The sequence below is a fragment of the Manis javanica genome, chromosome 1 (assembly GCF_040802235.1).
Source record: "Manis javanica isolate MJ-LG chromosome 1, MJ_LKY, whole genome shotgun sequence".
NCBI lineage: Eukaryota > Metazoa > Chordata > Mammalia > Pholidota > Manidae > Manis > Manis javanica.
Window position 1 is genome coordinate 1,056,263 of NC_133156.1, and position 19,736 is coordinate 1,075,998.

The following is a 19,736-nucleotide window of genomic DNA, read 5'->3' on the forward strand; positions in this document are numbered from 1 at the left end:
AAAAAAACAGGCAAGAAACTCTGAGACATAAACATGAGACACTTCTTCATGAACACTTCTCCCTGGGCAAGGGAAACGAAAGCAAAAATGAACAAGTGGGACTGTATCAAGCTGAAAAGCTTCTGTCCAGCAAAGTTCACCATCAATAGAACAAAAAGGTACCCTACAGTATGGGAGAATATATTCATAAATGACAGATCCGATAAAGGGTTGACATCCAATATATATAAAGAGCTCACACACCTCAACAAACCAAAAGCAAATAATCCAATTAAAAACAGTCAGAGGAGCTGAGCAGACATTTCTACAAACAATAAATTCAGATGGCCAACAGACACATGAAAAGATCCTCCACATCGCTAGTCATCAGAGAAATGCAAATTAAAACCACAATGAGATATCACCTCACATCAGTAAGGATGGCCACCATCCAAAAGACAAACAACAACACATGGTGGGGAGGTTGTGGCGAAAGGGGAACCCTCCTATACTGTTGTGGGAAATGTAAATTAGTTCAACCATTGTGGAACGGAGTACAGATGTTCCTCATAAAGCTTAAAATATAAATACCATTTGACCCAGGAATTCCACTTCTTGGAATTTACCCTAAAAATACAGCAGCCCAGTTTGAAAAAGACAGATGCACCCCTATGTTTATCGCAGCAGTATTTACAATAGCCAAGAAAAGGAAGCAACCTAAGTGTCCCTAAGTGTCCATCAGTAGAGGAATGGATGAAGAAGACGTGGTACATATACACAATGGAATATTATTCAGCCATAAGAAGAAAACATATCCCGCCATTTGCAACAACATGGATGGAGCTAGAGGGTGTTATGCTCAGTGAAATAAGCCAGGCAGAGAAAAACAAGTACCAAATGATTTCACTCATATGTGGAGTATAAGATTAAAGAAAAACTGAAGGAACAAAAGAGCAGCAGAATCACAGAACCCAAGAATGGACTAACTGTTACCAAAGGGAAAGGGACTGTGGAGGATGGATGGGAAGGGAGGGATAAGGGCTGAGAAAATGAAAGGGGGCCTCACAATTAGTACATATAGTGTGTGGGGGCGTCATAGGGAGGGATGTGCAACACAGAGAAGACTAGTAGTGATTCTGCAGCATCTTACTACGCTGATGGACCCTGACTGTAATGGGGTTTGTGAGGGGGACTAGGTGAAGGGGGGAGTCTAGTAAACATAATGTTCTTCATTTAATTGTAGATTAATGATAACAAAATGAATAAGAAAAATTACTATAGTATATCCACTGATAAAAAATACAGTAGGACTTCCTAACCAGTTAAATGGGCATTTAAAGAATATGTGAGTTGGGGACTGTTTTTGCTTCTTTGTGGATCACGTTGTGATTGTTTTTATGTCCTTTACTGTCAGCAAAATGACCTGGGCTCTTTGTTCTCTGTTTTATAGTCTCCTGTGATTAAGATTAGAATTCCCTCAGCCTCTATCAGCTTATATTCTTATGGAAATTTAGTTTGATATTCAGCTGTTTTGTCCTAAGAGTGATTGCTTTTATTAAAAATCTTAGTTATCTGGGTAACTTTACATGAGTATTATTTGCTGTAAAAGCATTTTATTGATGGAAATTCAAAGCATTAAATTAACCTCATATTCCTACCATGCTAACAAGTTAGTTTTTATATAGTTTATTTTAAGCATAATTAAGGCATATTTGTGAAAAAGGTGGGTTTATTTAATAATGAATTCTTCATAAGGAGTTGGGACAGTTGGGCTATAGTACATTAACAAATAATTTGAGGACAAATTTATTTGATTGTAGAATACTATTTTCATTGTTTAAAGGGGGATTGATATGAGTCTTGATTTCTATTATATTCTCTTTTTGTGACTAGTAAAACCAAGAGAGAAGATTTTAAATATTTAGTTTTTTATTTGCTGTTTTGCCCTGAAAACTTTTTGATTCCTTTTAAAAGGGGATTATAATTTGACTTTATTTTACATAAATGTTTTTTGAGCTGCCTGTTTTCCTACTTAAGAAAGGAAGCAAGTAAAGTTTTTATTGTATGAAACTAAATAAAATGATAGCTGGAAGGAGTTGTTTACCTAACCAATAACAATCCGCCCTGCCCCACACACCCAAAAAAGAGATTCTTCCTCCTAGAAAGGGGACTACTTGCTAATTTTAATAGTGAATGATAGTACTTGTGGTTGACAGTTCTCATAGAGTTGCTGTTTTATGTATGTAATTATTTTAGTTTGAATTCTGATGGAAATAGAGGGCAAAAAAGATTGATATTTGGGGAGAAGTTTCTCTGACCTTAGGATATCTGTAAAAGTTGATTTTATATTTACTGCTATTCCTTGCCTATTGTCAGTGTAGCCCTGAGATTGAATTGACTATAATCTGAATATATTTAGAAAAATCTGTGAAATCTGATGATGAGAGGAATGGCTAATTTAGTTTATATTCACATGGTGGAGTTCTATTCAGTCTTCTTCTTATTCAGCCATAAGAAGAAAACAAATCCTACCATTTGCAACAACATGGATGGAGCTAGAGGGTATTATGCTCAGTGAAATAAGCCAGGCGGAGAAAGACAAGTACCAAATGATTTCACTCATATGAGGAGTATAAGAACAAAGAAAAATTGAAGGAACAAAACAGCAGCAGAATGACAGAACCCAAGAATGGACTAACAGTTACCAAAGGGAAAGGGACTGGGGCAGATGGGTGGGAAGGGAGGGATAAGTGCAGGGAAAAAGAAAGGGGAGACTTTGGTGATTTTGGAGACTTTTGTACCTAGAGAAAATGCTTTTAAAACTGTTAGTGGGGTAATTAGAATACCAAATGATGTGCCTTGTGAATCCAAATATATAAAATATGTTGAAATAAAGGAAAAGATGGGGAGGGAATGCTCAAGCAGTAGTTATGTTATAGTAGTATAGTCAAGGTTCGCTTTTTTTCTCTTTTAGTATTTTGTTTTGTGAAAATAAAAGGAAAAAAATCTAGAGAAAAGTATTAGAAGTATATTTTTCATACCATTGTTTGTGTTTATAATAATTCTTAGAAGTAGAAAATACATAGATCTAACACTCAAGGGTCTACATTTCATGTTCAAGAGTCTGTGTTCTCACATTATTTCTATTATGTTCTACAGATTTCCAGCAAGCTCTTTATGAGTTATCATGCCATGTAGTTAATGGAAATCTCAAGCATGAACATGCATCTAATGTTCTTAACGACATTAGTGTAAGTTGTGTGTGTGTGTTCTTTTTTGATACAAATATCCCTGTAGTGTATAAATTGGCATTTCATTTTATTCAGAATTATAGTGAGGTAGGGCGGGGACATGGGACAAGCATCATAATTAACTTTTCCTACCTATGATGAAAAATTCTGAGATATAAACAGTATAGTAAGAACAGGAGGAACCCCATCTTAAGGCTAAGATTCCATTTTAAAAAGCAGCGAGTTGAAGAAGTAAGATTGCTAACATATTCTCTGGTAATGAGACAGTAGCCCAACAGCCTATCTTAAGGCAGGGCAGGCAGTCTTAACTGATATGTCCCTACTACTTGAGGGTAACCCTATCTTGGAGAAGAACTGGACAAATAAATTCCTTGTGTTGGGTTTATTAAGCAGAATTATCTGGAGGACTGATAAGAAAGGAAAAGAGACATGGTGTCTCTCACCAGAGATAAGCACCTTGAGACCACAAGTCAAGCCTATGCCCAACAACCCCCCTCTGCCGTTTGCCCCATTCTTGAAAGCCTTAAAAGGCAGAATCCCCAAACTTTCAGTGTGCCTTCTCTCTGAGGTCGTCTGCACCTTCTCTAAGTGTGTACTTTCAGATAAAGCTTTCTCACTGCTCAGATTATTGCGGTCTTCATTCTGTCTCCGATTTACTCCTAATAAGTAGGAAGGGGCTGCTAAGAGATCAGATTTGGGCCTGCATGTTTCCATCCCATTGCCTGGGTGACATGGACGGAACTGCCGCTGTGCGATCTGTTCTTAGTAGCCTGCCGGAAAATCTCCTTTCTTTGGGAAGTTCTCAGAACATAATCTTACTCCATTCTGTTCTTGGCTCCCCCAAATCCTGGAGTCATAGGGGCTAGTCCCCGTGCTGTGCAGATCCATGTGGACGCAAGATGCCAGGTGACTCTGGCTTCAGGAGTTGGCAAGGGAATCTGTCCTAGGCCAAGAAATTTCCCTCTTTCCCTTGCACTTTCCTGTTCTCTGGTGCCTGCAAGGCAGCTGCCATTCCCTGCTGCTGTTGCTTTAATGGATTCCTTCCTTACCTACACTGGGCTGACCTGTTGGAGAATTCTCTCTCACCCAGAATTAAGAAGGCTTCCCCCATCCAGGTTGAGGTTTCTCCTAGTTCTTCACCTAGCTGCCCAGCAACAACAGTAGTGAATGTTTTAAGGTAATAGTGATAAGTCATTGTTGCTAGGCAGAAACACATTTTAATCTTTTGTCTGGTTGTGAGTAAAATGGAAAATGTTAGGTAAGCTGGGAGAGCAAAAAAAAAAAAAGCCAGCATTTTACTGAAGTCAAGGTATACTCAATTAAAAGTGCTACTATAAAAAATAATTTGGCTAGAATATGTTTTTCTCCCAATATAGCATCTCCAGGTATTTTCTTTCGTTTGTGGTTATGTTTAGAAGTTAAATGTATTTTTTAAATTGAGGATTCAGTGATTTTGAATTGAGGTTGTATAGAGGACCTTCACTTGATACCAATTTTCATGTTTTTGCCATTTATTTTAGAAAATATTAACTAGATTTTCCCCCCTAACCTTTAAGTGGTTATTCTGTTTCACTCTTTTATTTTTTAGAGTATTTAAGTTAACTTCAGACCAGATACTGGTCATTGTGGTTTGATATTTAAATGGAAAGATGAATTGTCAAATTGTAGTCATGTTTATTGTAAACCAGTAGTTAAGTTTCAGTTTTTACAAGTGGTGTATTACTCTATTAGGCTGTATTTTCAACTGACATAAATAAAATTATCTGCCCAGTTGAGAACAACTTTCATAACTATTACTGAGGTAGGACCTGGCACTTCTTGATGTCAACATGCATTTTACCCTGTGTTGCTTTAAGCTTCTGTGGCATTTTCGTGCTAGCGTAGGTCATCTCCTTTATATTTTTGTGTTTTTCCGAGGATGGTTCTAAGGAACTTCTGTGTTTAGCTGTTGTGATTTTTTCCCCTCACATTGAGATGTATTTGAGCAGTAGAGGTTCAATATGCATTTCTCTTTTATTGCTAAATTTTCTATATGAGAAAGCAACATTAGTTCATGTTGGAGTAGTCTTTCAACTGTGAGTTTTCCATGTTTGAAAACTCGTGTCTTGCTCTATTAATTTCCGGTCTTCAGGTATCCTGAGTACTTGCATTCAAGTAGACATAGCCAAAGTTCATAGCCATTTAAGAAATTTGAGGCTAAAATCTGGTTGACAGTTAAGGTTATATCATTCCATTAATTGGGCATTGGTGTAGGGTTTAGTGTATTTATGGAATTTGATTATAATACTTTTCTCATTTATTGAAAATGAACAGTCCAAATGAACTTAATGTTTATAAAAAGTATTTTATTGAAGTATAGTTGACATATTAGTTCTAGATGTATGACAGTGATTCCACATTTATGTACATTACGAAATGCTCACCATGACAAGTGCAGTTACCATCTGTCACCATAAAATGTGTGTTTTGTTCTTCCTTAGCTCACCCTTCCTTTCAGTCCTTCCTGATACATATTCTTCTGCAGCTGGATTGTCTTTGTCATGGCCTTCTCATAGTACTGAATCGCACGGGCCTGCTTCTTAGCCACAGGAGCATATCCTGTGTGTCTCTTACAGATGCCAGGTTTTGCTTTAGAATTACATTTCTTTCCTTTAGTCTCTGAAAATAGGCTAGTTTTAGGGTTACTACAGTGCCAGCAAACTAACTGCAATAACTGAATTATGTCCTTCCTAATGAAAAATCGCTCTAAAATGGGGCATGGGAGTGGGAAGTTAGGAGACAGATCTAGTAAAAATGTTGAAGTTTTCGTCCAGAAATGAGGGGAGATTTTTGGGTGTGTTTCTCCAAAGGCTTACAACTGTTAGAGCATAAGAAAAATAAAGATAGATTTTTTATAATTGTCTTCGGAGAATCTTGAATTAGGGAACACCAGCTTGTGATTGTTCTTATATTTTTTAGATTTCTGTTCTGATACTACTATGATTTTTGCATAGGTCAGTGATGGGCACAATATTTGAAATTTTGGATGAGAAATAAACCTTTTTAACAGTTTTTCTTTAGGTAGGTGGGAGGTACTGCAAATTCCAGTGGTTTCTAACATGAAAATTCATTGGAAAAATTTCAATCAGTTGTGCTCTTTAATATTTCCTGGTGTTTATTTTATTTAGGTTTCTATTTTTTATCAAGTTATTTAATGATAGAAATTCAAACATTTTTTTCCAGCTGTTGTCTCTTTATTTTCTCTATATTATGAAACATGAAGAATTTTATTCCATGTCAACACAGCGGTGTTGGGGTTTTGTTATTCTGAAACCATAGTACTTGCTGGTGTGCTATTGTAGTGTTTTATTATGAATAATTATATTTTTAAAATTAGGAATTTCATGAGGATATGCCTTCCATTCTTGCTGATGTATTCTGCATATTAGGTAGGTATTAAACCTTTATTTCACCTGTAAAAAGTGTTGTTTATTAAATTAATGTACTATGTTAAAATGTTTTCTTCCAAAGTAAGTATTTTACAATGTACAAATGTTTTTATAAATCTAGAATATATATCTTTTCACTCTATAGAGACTATAGTATTTTAAGTCAAATGTGAGTACGATCATTGTTTATAAACTAGTGCTAGTTTTAGTTTATAATTCAGTTTTCAGAATGTATCTTTATATAAAATGAAGCTAAATTAAGCCATTTCAAATAAGAAGGCTAAGTTTTCTGAAGTTAGCTACATTGGCCAGGATATTGCGAAATGGCACTGTCCAGGAAGGGAAAATGGAGAAGGGCAAAGAAAACATGGGTATATTTCATGATAAATCCCCTTCTCTCAATTCTCACGGATGGCGGTAGAAACTAAACTGAAGCAAAGCGGTGGTAGGATGTCTGGGGAGAGCCCTACAATACTTAGAGGACCACTTTTAATACATCCCTAATATCAGTGCTGCTTTCTATAGCACATTCTAAAGTATGAGTTGACTTTAAAATAATAGTATGTAATTAGCTAAAGTAATAATCCTAAAATCATCTTTGTAATCTTGCTGATTCTAGTTGAAATTTTTGATGCTTGGCATTTGGAGCTAATTGTTTTATTTCTTTCATACTTCAGAAAATTATTCGACAAATAGGTCAGTTTTTTTATTGAAGTATTGTTGATATGCAATCTTTATTGGTTTCAGATATACAACAAGGAGGTCTCAGCTTTTAAAAAAGATTTCAGTAGGAAGAAAATAAAAATCTTGAATATATTTTTGTTTGCTGACTAGAATTATAACTCAAAATAGGATATTAAAAATATATTTTAATACTGTCTTTTCATAGAACTGATGGCCAGGTAGCTTGAATAGTAGTACATGGTACATGGTAACAAGGTGGCCAAGGTCAAGAGTTTTGAACTTCCTGAGTAATAGGATCTTTAATGTCAGAAGAGATCTTTGTTGTCACCCAGTTCAACTTAACACTCAAGAAAGGAATTTCTTCTTTAGTATCTGTGACATGTGGTCATTTAAACTTTGCTTTAATATTTCCATTTTTGAAAACAGTGGGGTTTTTTTTTGAAGCTTTGTTGCTTTTCCAGTGCCATAGCACGCAGCTTCTGTGTAATCTACTTACCATTTTATGGGTTTACCTTTTTATGGGTATGCCATTGGTCACAGGGTCAGTCTCCAGTATAAGGAGAAATTAATTCTAAGCATTCATATGCATATGGAGGACAGCTCATGCTTACCATAGTTTCAGATTTTTTTTCCAAATGAGCATTTCAAAATTAGCTAGTTTTAAAGAAAATTAAGTATCTTAGTTTAGTGTTGGAGAGAGTCTAGCAAAATATGTCAAACTTTCATCTTTTTTTTCCTCCACTGTAGATACTGAGACAAATTGTTTAGAAGAAAAAAGCAAGAGTGACTATTTTACACAATTGGTATTAGCATGTTTGGTAAGTTTTAAAAAACGCTTTCTACATTTTCCATTGAACACTTGTAATTACAGTAAACACGTTAATGGAGGAGGATGTTGACATCTAGTTGACTATTCATTTTAAGGTGAGATTGGGGTTTTGAAATGGAATGATTTGTAAAATTAGACATACTAATTATTTCTATGAGGTAGGCATGCTACCATATCATTTATCTATACGTATAAAACCTTAGGTGGTATTCCTGACCTAATAAATTCCTGAGAGAAAGGTAAACATCTATCAAGTGAGTAGAAATGATGTGGACAGCTTTTAAACTGAGCAATTTTTCCTAAATGATTAGGTAAGGAGAAAAGAAATGAAGGTAGTTTAAAAATAATAAATTCTAGAACTTGTCATAATCATTGTCTAATAAACCATTTTGTGTTTATACATTTACAATCAAGGAGAAATGCCATTACTCAGACCTGGAAGAATGTCCTTGTCTTTGCTGTGCTAGAATTTGACCAAAGTGCTGTATTATCTTAAAATACAGTTGACAGATTCAATTTTAATCAGAATTTCATGGTTTGTTTTTGTTATTTGTAGGCCGTGTACAGCATGAATTTAATTTTTTAGTGAGTGTTTTTTTAAAGAGCTATGTCACATTTTTCAATATTTGCAGTCTTCATTTTTTTTCATTTGAAGTTCTAAGCTTTTTTATTGTTAAAAATTGATACGTTTTTGTGTTATTTTAGTATTTGGGAAAAGCTGTTTTGAATATATTGAAATATACTCAATATAAATAAATATATTATATATTTTAAATATTGTGGTTGTGTAGTTGGAATGCTAAGGAATAAATGGCCTTTAATATTTTTTAATGCAGTATTTAGTTTCAGACACAGTTCTAAAGGAACGCCTGGATCCAGAAACCTTGGAATCATTAGGGCTTACCGAACAATCACAGCAGTTCAATCAAAAGTCAGTTAAAATCAAGACAAAACTCTTGTAAGTACACGTACCTTTCTGTTGCAGACACCTGAGTGTGTTTTGTTAGCTCTCGTTTTGAATACTAGAAGTTTCTAAAGGCAGTTGAAGGTTTTTTATGTTGCTCTTACCATGTGTCTCCTATTTTTTCCTTTTAAAAGTAGCCTGTAATTACTGAGTCAGCATTGAACGTGGCCTGTGTGAAACTAGTATAAATTTTTTCCCATATTAGAAGTTGAAATAGTGTTCAGTGCTTTAAAATAATTTACAACTGGCTATATTCTAGGGTATATCCTGAGTGATGGAAATAGTGGTTTGTTGTTGCTCCTTGGGATTAGCAATATCTATTCTTTGTGTTACTGATTTTCCCTGTGTAATTGTCTCTTTGAACTATTGTTATCATTCTATCCTAAAAGATAAACAAAGGTAAATTTTTCAACAATTCTTAGTATTGTTATCTGAGAGAGATAAGAATATTCAATGAAAAGAGTACAGTACTCTTAATTAAGCTTGCTAATTGAAATTAATTTTATCCCCTGTATGATGTTTATCTAATTTCAGTTGTAAGCAGCAAAAATTCAATTTGTTAAGAGAAGAGAATGAAGGTTATGCGAAGCTGATTGCTGAATTGGGGCAAGATTTATCTGGCAATATTACTAGTGACTTAATCGTAGAAAATATCAAATCTTTAATAGGTAAGACATGCATAGTATGTTAATAAGAAAAGAGTTTTTTAGTTATTGGAGGATATACATAAAGACAAAATGAGTGCATTCCCTATAGTTTTTTTTAAATTAAGAAATGAGAGCATGTGTTTTTAAACTTGTTCTTTTAAGATTTTATCAGTAATAAAAAATTTAAGTTGATGATGACAAATCTTTTTGTCACTGTTACCTGTGTGTTTGTATTAGTTTCTGGTTTCTCTGGTATTTCTCTTCAACTTTTAAGTATTTCTCAATAATTTTATAGAGAGCAGAAAATAAAGTAAGCAGTTGAAACACAAATAAAGTCTTCGCTGAACTCCTGAAATGCAGAGATGTTTAGTTTTTGTGAACTTGCTTTACAAAATATCTTTACCAGGGACATTGAACACACCTTATTTTATGTTTACAGCAGCCTGTTAAAGTAAGTGCAGCAGGTGGTATAAAAGTGTAACAGGAAAGTTATTTTTATATGAGAATTTTTAAAAATGAATCTTTAGCATTATTCTTTTTATTTGCATTGAGTATATAGAGGAAATAGTTGGCTTCTATAAAAAGGAGGAATGAATGGTAGAAAAATAGGTAGTCCTGATTTTTCAAAAAGGAAAGAATTGTCGCTCTTAATGGTTAGGTATTGTGCTAACTTAGGGAAGATTATCTAACACCTAGATGTCTTAGGTTTTGAGACCTTTTGGAGAAGTTGTATTTCCTGCTTCTCTAGTTATATATATATATATATATATATATATATATATATATATATATATATTTTCTCTTTAGATATTTTTTATTCATTTAGTTATTATTCTACAGTTACATGAAGAACATTATGTTTACTAGACTCCCAACTTCACCTAGTCCCCCCCACAAACCACATTACAGTCACTGTCCACCAGCGTAGTAAGATGCTGTAGAATCATTACTTGTCTTCTCTGTGTTTCACATCCCTGCCCATGCCCCCTGGCATTATACATGCTAATCGTAAGGCCCCTTTTCTTTTCCCCTGCCCTTATGCCACCCTTCCCACCCATCCTCCCCAGTCCCTTTCCCTTTGGTAACTGTTAGTCCATTCTTGGGTTCTATCATTCTGCTGCTCTTTTGTTCCTTCAGTTTCTCTTTGTTCTTATACTCCACATATGAGTGAAATCATTTGATACTTGTCTTTCTCCACCTGGCTTATGTCACTGAGAATAATACCCTCTAGCTCCGTCGATGTTGTTGCAAATGGTAGGATTTGTTTTCTTCTTATGGCTGAATAGTGTTCCATTGTGTATATGTACCACATCTTCTTTATCCATTCATCTACTGATGGACACTTAGGTTGCTTCCTTTTCTTGGCTATTGTAAATACTGCTGCAATAAACATAGGGGTGCATCTGTCTTTTTCAAACTGGGCTGCAGTATTCTTAGGGTAAATTCCAAGAAGTGGAATTCCTGGGTCAAATGCTATTTCTATTTTTAGCTTTTTGAGGAACCTCCGTACTGCTTTCCACAATGGTTGAACTAATTTACATCCCCACCAACAGTGTAGGAGGGTTCCCCTTTTGCCACAACCTCGCCAACATGTGTTGTTGTTTGTCTTTTGGATGGTGGTGATCCTTACTGGTGTGAGGTGAAATCTCATTGTGGTTTTAATTTGCATTTCTCTGATGACTAGTGATGTGGAGTATCTTTTCATGTGTCTGCTGGCTATCTGAATTTCTTGTTTAGAGAACTGTCTGTTCAGCTCCTCTGCCCATTTTTTAATTGGATTATTTGCTTTTGGTTTGTTGAGGTGTGTGAGCTCTTTATATATTTTGGATGCCAACCCTTTATCGGATCTGTCATTTATAAATATATTCTCCCATACTGTAGGTTACCTTTTTGTTCTATTGATGGTGTCCTTTGCTGTACAGAAGGTTTTCAGCTTGATACAGTCCCACTTGTTCATTTTTGCTTTTGTTTCCCTTGCCCAGGGAGATATGTTCATGAAGAAGTCACTCGTGTTTATGTCCGAGAGATTTTTGCCTATTATTTTTTCTAAGAGTTTTATGGTTTCATGACTTACATTCAGGTCTTTGATGCATTTCGAATTTACTTTTGTGTATGGGGTTAGACAATGATCCAGTTTCATTCTCTTACATGTACCTGTCCCGTTTTGCCAGCACCATCTGTTGAAGAGATTGTCATTTCCCCATTGTATTTCCATGGCTCCTTTATCTTATATTAATTGACCATATATGTTTGGGTTAATGTCTGGAGTCTCAATTCTGTGCCACTGGTCTGTGGCTCTGTTCTTGTGCCAGTACCAAACTGTCTTGATTACTGTGGCTTTGTAGTAGAGCTTGAAGTTGGGGAGCATGATCCTCCCCACTTTATTCTTCCCTCTCAGGATTGCTTTGGATATTCGGGGTCTTTGGTGCTTCCATATGAATTTTTGTACTATTTGTTCCAGTTCATTGAAGAATGTCGTTGGTAATATGACAGGGATCGCATCAAATCTGTAGATTGCTTTGGGCAGGATGGCCATTTTGACGATATTAATTCTTCCTAGCCAAGAGCATGGGATGAGTTTCCATTTGTTAGTGTCCTCTTTAATTTCTCTTAAGAGTGTCATAGTTTCCAGGGTATAGGTCTTTCACTTCCTTGGTTAGGTTTATTCCTAAGTATTTTATTCTTTTTAATGCAATTGTGAATGGAATTGTTTTCCTGATTCCTCTTTCTATTAGTTCTTTGTTAGTGTATAGGAAAGCCACAGATTTCTGTGTGTTAATTTTGTATCCTTAAGTTTTGCTGTATTCTGATATCAGTTCTAGTAGTTTTGGAGTGTATTCCTTAGGGTTTTTTTATGTACAATATCATGTCATCTGCAAATAGTGACCGTTTGACTTATTCTTTGCCAATTTGGATTCTTTGTATTTCTTTTGTTTAGTCTAATTGCCGTGGCTAGGACCTCCAGTACTATGTTGAATAACAGTGGGGAGAGTGGGCAACCCTGTCTGTTCCCAATCTCAGAGGATAAGCTTTCAGCTTCTCACTGTTCAGTATGATATTGGCTGTGGGTTTATCATATATGGCCTTTATTATGTTGGGATACTTGCCCTCTATACCCATTTTGTTGAGAGTTCTTTTCATGAATGGATGTTGAATTTTGTCAAATGCTTTTTCAGCATGTATGGAGATCCTCATGTGATTTTTGTCCTGTTTCTTCATGTGGTTAATGATGTTGATGGATTTTCAGATGTTGTACCATCCCTGCATCCCTGGGATGAATCCCACTTGGTCATGGTGTATGATCCTTTGGATGAATTTTTGAATTCGGTTTGTTAATATTTTATCGAGTATTTTTGCATGTAAGTTCATCAGGAATATTTGTCTGCAATTTTCTTTTTTTGGTGGGGTCTTTGCCTGGTTTTGGTATTAGGGTGATGTTGGCTTCATAGAATGAGTTTGGGAGTATTTTCTCCTGTTCTATTTTTGGAAAACCTTAAGGAGAATGGGTATTATGTCTTCTCTGTATGTCTGATAAAATTAGGAGGTAAATCCATCTGGCCCGGGGGTTTTGCTCTTGGGTAGTTTTTTTGATTTCCGCTTCAGTTTTGTTGCTGGTAATTGGTTTGTTTAGATTTTGTGTTTCTTTCTTGGTCAGTCTTGGAAGGTTGTATTTTTATAGGAAGTTGTCCATTTCTTCTAGGTTTTCCAGCTTATTAGCATATAGGTTTTCATAGTAGTCTCTAATAATTCTTTGTATTTCTGTGGGGTTCGTTGTGATGTTTGCTTTCTCGTTTCTGATTCTGTTGATGTGTGTTGATTCTCTTTTTCTCTTAATAAGTATGGCTACAGGCTTATCTGTGTTATTTTCTCAAAGAATCAGTTCTTGGTTTCATTGATTTTTTCTATAGTTTTATTCTTCTCAATTTTATTTATTTCTTCTTTGATCTTTATTATGTCCCTCCTTCTGCTGACTTTAGGCCTCATTTGTTCTTTTTTTTCCAAGTTTGATAATTGTGATGTTAGACTATTCATTTGGGTTTGTTCTTCCTTCTTTAAATATGCCTGGAGTGCTATATACTTTCCTCTTAAGACTGCTTTCACTGTGTCCCACAGGAGTTGGGGCTTTGTGTTGTTGTTTTCATTTGTTTCCATATATTGCTTTATCTCTATTTTAATTTGGTCATTGATCCATTGATTGTTTAGGAGCATGTTGTTAAGCCTCCATGTGTTTGTGGGCCTTTGTGCTTTCTTTGTGCAATTTAGTTCTCGTTTTTTACTTTTATGGTGTGAAATGTTGCTTGGTAGAATTTCAATATTTTGGAACTTACTGAGGTTCTTTTTGTGGCCTAGTATGTGGTCTATTCTGAAGAACCGTGTGCACTTGAGAAGAATGTGTATCCTGTTGACTTTGGATGTAGAGTTCTATAGATGTCTGTTAGGTCCATCTGTTCTAGTGTGTTGTACAGTGCCTCTGTGTCCCTACTTATTTTCTGTCTGGCGCATCTGTTCTTTGTAGTAAATTGTATGTCGAAGTCTCCTAAAATGAATGCATTGCATTCTATTTCCTCCGTTAGTTCTGTTAGTATTTGTTTCACATATGCTGGTGCTCTTGTGTTCGGTGCATATATATTTGTAATGGTTATATCCTCTTGTTGGACTGACCCCTTTATCATTATGTAATGTCCTTATTTATCTCTTGTTACTTTCAATGGTTTGAAGTCTATTTTGTCTGGTACTAGTACGGCAACACCTGCTTTTTTCTCCCTGTTGTTTGCATGAAATATCTTTTTCCATTCCTTGACTTTTAGTCTCTGCATGTCTTTGGGTTTGAGGTGAGTCTCTTGTAAGCAGCATATAGATGGGTCTTGTTTTTTTATCCATTCAGTGACTCTATGTCTTTTGAATGGTGCATTCTGTCCATTTACCTTTAGGGTGACTATTGATAGGTATGTACCTATTGCCATTGCAGGCTTTAGATTCATGGTTACTACAGGTTCAAGGTTAATTTCCTTACTATCTAAGAGTGTAAGTTAACTCACTTAGTATGGTTTTACAGTCACAACCTAAATGTTCTTTTCTGTTTCTCCTCCTTTTTCTTCCTCCATTCTTTATATATTAGGTATCATATTCTGTACTTTTTGTCTATCCTTTGATTGACTTTGGAGATAGTTAATTTAATTTTGCATTTGCTTAGTAATTAGCTGTTCTAATTTCTTTACTGTGGTGTTATTACCTCTGGTGACAGCTATTCAACCTTAGGAACACTTCCATCTATAGCAGTCCCTCGAAAATAGACCGCAGAAATGGTTTGTGGGAGGTAAATTCTCTCAGCTTTTGCTTATCTTGAAATTGTTTAATCCCTCCAAATTTAAATGATAATCTTTCCAGATAAAGTAATCTTGGTTCCAGGCCCTTCTGCTTCATGGCATTAAATACATCATTCCACTTCCTTCTGGCCTGTAAGTTTTCTGCTGAGAAGTCTGATGTTAGCCTGGTGGGCTTTCCTTTGTCTATGATCTTATTTCTGTCTCTGGCTGCTTTTAACAATTTTTCCTTATCCTTGATCTTTTCCATTTTAATTACTATGTGACCTGGTGTTGTCTTCCTTGGGTCCCTTATGTTGTGAGATCTGTGGATCTCCATGGTCTGAGAGACTATCTCCTTCCCCCGACTGGGGAAGTTTTCAGCAACTACCTCCTCAAAGTCACTTTCCATCCCTTTCTGTCTCTCTTCTTCTTCTGGTGTCCCTATAATGGGAATATTGTTCCATTTGGATTGGTCTCACAGTTCTCTCTATATCTTTCATTCTAAGAGATCCTTTTTTTCTCTCTCTGTGCCTCAGCTTCTCTGTATTCCTCTTCCCTAGTTTCTATTTCACTTATTGTCTCCTCCACCATATCCAACCTGCTTTTAATACCCTCCATCGTGCTCTTCAACGATTGGATCTCCATCCTGAATTCATTCCTGAGTTCTTGAATATCTTTCTGTATCTCCATTAGCATGTTGATGATTTTTATTTTGAAGTCCCCTTTGGGAAGAGTCACGAGGTCCATATCATTGAAATCTTTCTCGGGAGTTGTATTAGTAATTTTACTCTGGACCTGGTTTCATTGGTGTTTCATATTTGTACATGGCGCCCTCTAGTGTCCAGAAGCTCTGTTCTGGAGCTGCTCATCCCCTGAAGCAATGTTGGTGGTCGCAGTGGAGCGGTATTGGTGACGAGGGGGGAGGGAAGAGCGGTGCCTGCGGGGAGGGAAGGGCTGTACCCCACTTCCCAGCTGCTGTGCCTGTCTCCACTGCCTGAACTAGTGAACCAAGCACACAGGTATAAGCTTTTGTCCCAGAGTAGCCAGATATGGATCCCTGCTTTCCACAAGCAGCCAGAAACCCAGTCTTCCCAGGAACTCCACCTTCCCAGCTTTCCAACCCCCATTCAGTGAGGTCTGCTCTTTTCTCCAGGTGTATGCAGTCTGGCGCCGTCCTCTTTCCTGTTGCTGTCTCAGGATTTGTTGTGCCAACTGTATTTTCTTGTTGTATCCAGTTTTAGGAGGAAGCCTCTGTCTCTCCTCTCATGCCACCATCTTTAGTCCTCTCTGGTTATATTTTAAGAGATGTTTATGCTCAACTTACTTCTTTGTTGGGATCTGGGGCTATGTCCCTTCCCCCACGTCTGAACGCAGCATGGGAAAGCACAAGCTTGAGAGCAACCGGTGCAGTCCTTGGAAGTTATCTGCTCACAAAAACTTATCTTGTCCTTGAAGATGAGCCAAGACTCCTCACTCTGAAAATAGGGAGACCTTGAGGATGTGTGAAAACACCTCCCTGCCAGCGCCACCTAAGGTCCAATTATCTCCTGACCCACCCCTTACTTGCTACTTGTATAAATTGAGCCTGTAAACAATAAACTTCGCCAGCTTGATCAGACATCCTGTCTTGCTGGTCATTCTTTGTGTCTCTTGCTTGTCTCATTTCTGCAGGCGTCTCCGGCACACTCCACATTCGTCCCGCGGGCTGGGACACTTCTTTCCCTGTTTTTTAAATTTATGTATGACTAAGAGTGGGGAGTATCCTGATCCTTACACAGTTCTTCCAATGTTATACTGAGTAGGAACTCAGATAAAACTATGTTTAACTACAGTCATCTTTAGTAAAGATCATGTTTTTAGCTTATGCTTTTGGTATAGAAGGTAAGATGCTTTTAGTTTAAAATTTCTACTTTCTTTGAAGTAAGTTTAGTTTTGGCAGCTGATTTACTCTCTCTGCTACTTCCTCCTGTTTCCACACCAAGACTTGTATTCCCCTAGGCCTGCAGGGCTCTTCCTTACCTGTGTGGCAGTGGCATGTTTAAAAAATCCTCCAGTAGGGTTTCTTTTTCTCTTTCTAGGGTAGGCTGTACCTTTTTCCTGCAGCATTTTGTTCTAGCTTGAGATGCCTGTCAGTACTGCTTTCCTATAGGTTTGTCTTTCCTTATGGCCTGCTATGCACTTTCCTAAGATGGTGTTTCCCACATAAGAATTTTGTGCTGTGTAAGTACCTACCTGGTTTTTTGGTTTTTTTTTTCACTTTGTTTGCCTATATCTTGTCATCTCATCTGGCCTTGTTTCTTCTAGTCTTTGTCCTTGTGAATTTATACCTTTTTATTTTGGTTCCTTGTTATTTTGGCAACATTTGAAAGCGGGGTTTTCCTGAAGGTGTGTTTTTATCTAACTGGGAAAATGGATGCTACTTACTTTTTTTTGAACTTTGCCCTCAGAGAACTGATTATGTTATTGTCTCCGAAGAACAGTGTGGGAATCACAAGTGCAAGCTCACGACATAATGGATATTCCATGAATATGAACAGTTAGATTTTATGGGCTAAACTTCTAGTATCAAGCATACTACGACACACACAAATGTCACCTCCTGGGTGTAGCCTTCCCTGCCATCTCCCCCAGGCCTGCCTCGTGTTCACTATTCTTCTGAGCACTTACCACCATATAACATGCAATGCATTTTATTCTCCAACCCCACTGGAATGTAGGCTCCATGAGGACATGGATTTTTGTTTGTTTGGTTTAGTATCTCTAACCTCAGTGCCTGATATATAGGTGCTGGATAAATACTTGTTGAAAAATGACTGCAATTTTCCCCCTTTCTTGTACAGTTTGTAGTGATTCTTACCTTCCTTCCCCTGACATTGTGGTGGGGGAACAGGATGGTACTTAGTGTGATCAGGAGCATCCTTATTTATTACCCTTTAACTAAAGGGTAGTTACTTGTTCCCTACAAGATTCTAGTTTATCAAAATGTTTATATCCTAAATATAAAACAGTTTCTAGCCTGCCGATAGCCTGGGGTTGTTTACTGCATGAAAAAGCAAGGAAGCAGAACTTTTATGAGCCTGCATGTGGTTGTGTTTTCAAACCCGACACTAAATTTGAAAAACTTGTCAAATAGGAGTGGATAGGATAGTGATCATTAAGTTCTTGAGCTGTCATGATAGATCCCACACAAACCATCCCTGCATCAAGATGGCAGAAAACATCTACAATAAATTAGAGATGAGGATATTAGAGTTGGACTCCTTTGATTGCTGAACTAAACCATAAGCACTTTACTCTTCTGAATGCCCTTCGAAAGAAAGTAGTGGCTAGGTATTCTTCTAAGTTAGTGGTCAGCAAACTTTTTTCTGTTAAGAGTGAGATAGTAAATTTTTTTTTGTTTTGTCGGCCACGTGGTTTTTGTTGGAACTACTCAACATTGCCATTGTAGTATGAAGGAAGCCACAGGCTGTATCTAAATAAATGATTGTTTCTGTGTTCCAGTACAACTTTATTTACAAAATCTGAATGGATTTGAGCCATAGGCTGTATGTAGTGTGCTAATCTCTGCTCTAAATCAAAAGTGCTGAGTAACATTATTTATGGACCTAGCTTACTTGAGTTTAGTTTTAAAGAATGAAAATGCTTCTCTCTGGTTTTGGGTGTAGTGGCTCATGATCTCTTTGGCCTAGGCTCTAGACCTGTCCCACTCACCCTCAATCAGAGACCTCTTCATCAAATTTCAGGACCTTCTCATTTGTTGCCTGGTGTCCAAGGTTGTAGCTTTGGCTGGAGGTAGGGTGAGAGTCTCTGCCTCTTGGGTCTCACAGGTTAAATGTGGTTGCTTGTCAAATGACCACAAAAACATTAAACACAAAATAAAAACCCAAGCCAAATGATTTTATTCTTGGACAGATTATGGGACATTTAACCCCCTTGACTATGTTATCTCGAGTATGCTTAATATTTTGTATTGGGTCCAGTCTGAATATAAGGGCCCTTCAGCCTAGAAACATCTTACTGTGTTAGCTGTCTGCTGTCCTTTTGAAAGGGAAGCCAGTTGACTGCCTCCTCTGCTTAACTTTTTGCTTTATTGAAGTTTCTTTACTGTATACTAGTTATGAAGAAGTTGTTTTTCTCTACTATGAAAAGAAGATAGCAATTGGTGTTCTCATCACTAGTTTTTTTATAATTATACTTTCATTTTGTTTTGTTTTTTTTGCAAGGTTCATTTTTCTGCATCTTGGTTCCTTGGTTCTTGCCTTGATCCTATGTGCAGTTTTTTGCAAATACTATTTCTTAGCAATAGTCTAATATAGGTTTTTATTTGCCTGTTTTAGTCCACTAGAGCTACTGTAACGAAGTACTACAGACTGGGTGGCTTTATAAGCAACAGAAAGGTATGTTTCACAGTTCTTGAGGCAGGAAACCCAAGATTGGGTGCCAACATCTTTGGTTCTTGCCTTGATCCTATGTGCTGTTTTTTGCAAATACTATTTCTTAGAAATAGTCTAATATAGGTCTTTATTTGCCTGTTTTAGTCCATTGGGGCTACTGTAACAAAGTACCACAGACTGGGTGGCTTTATAAACAACAGAAACGTGTGTTTCACAGTTCTTGAGGCAGGAATCCCAAGATTGGGCACCAGCAT

General features: G+C 36.7%; 1 protein-coding gene across 1 annotated transcript in view; it reads left to right on the forward strand.

Moving 5' to 3' along the window:
* The window catches only part of LOC140848447 (THO complex subunit 2-like), a 116,758-nt gene that overhangs the window by 16,156 nt on the left and 80,866 nt on the right, over positions 1–19,736 (forward strand). The window contains 5 exon segments of the mRNA XM_073232012.1: positions 3,139–3,230; positions 6,607–6,658; positions 8,090–8,160; positions 9,008–9,129; positions 9,670–9,803. Coding sequence (XP_073088113.1) covers positions 3,139–3,230; positions 6,607–6,658; positions 8,090–8,160; positions 9,008–9,129; positions 9,670–9,803 — 471 coding nt within the window.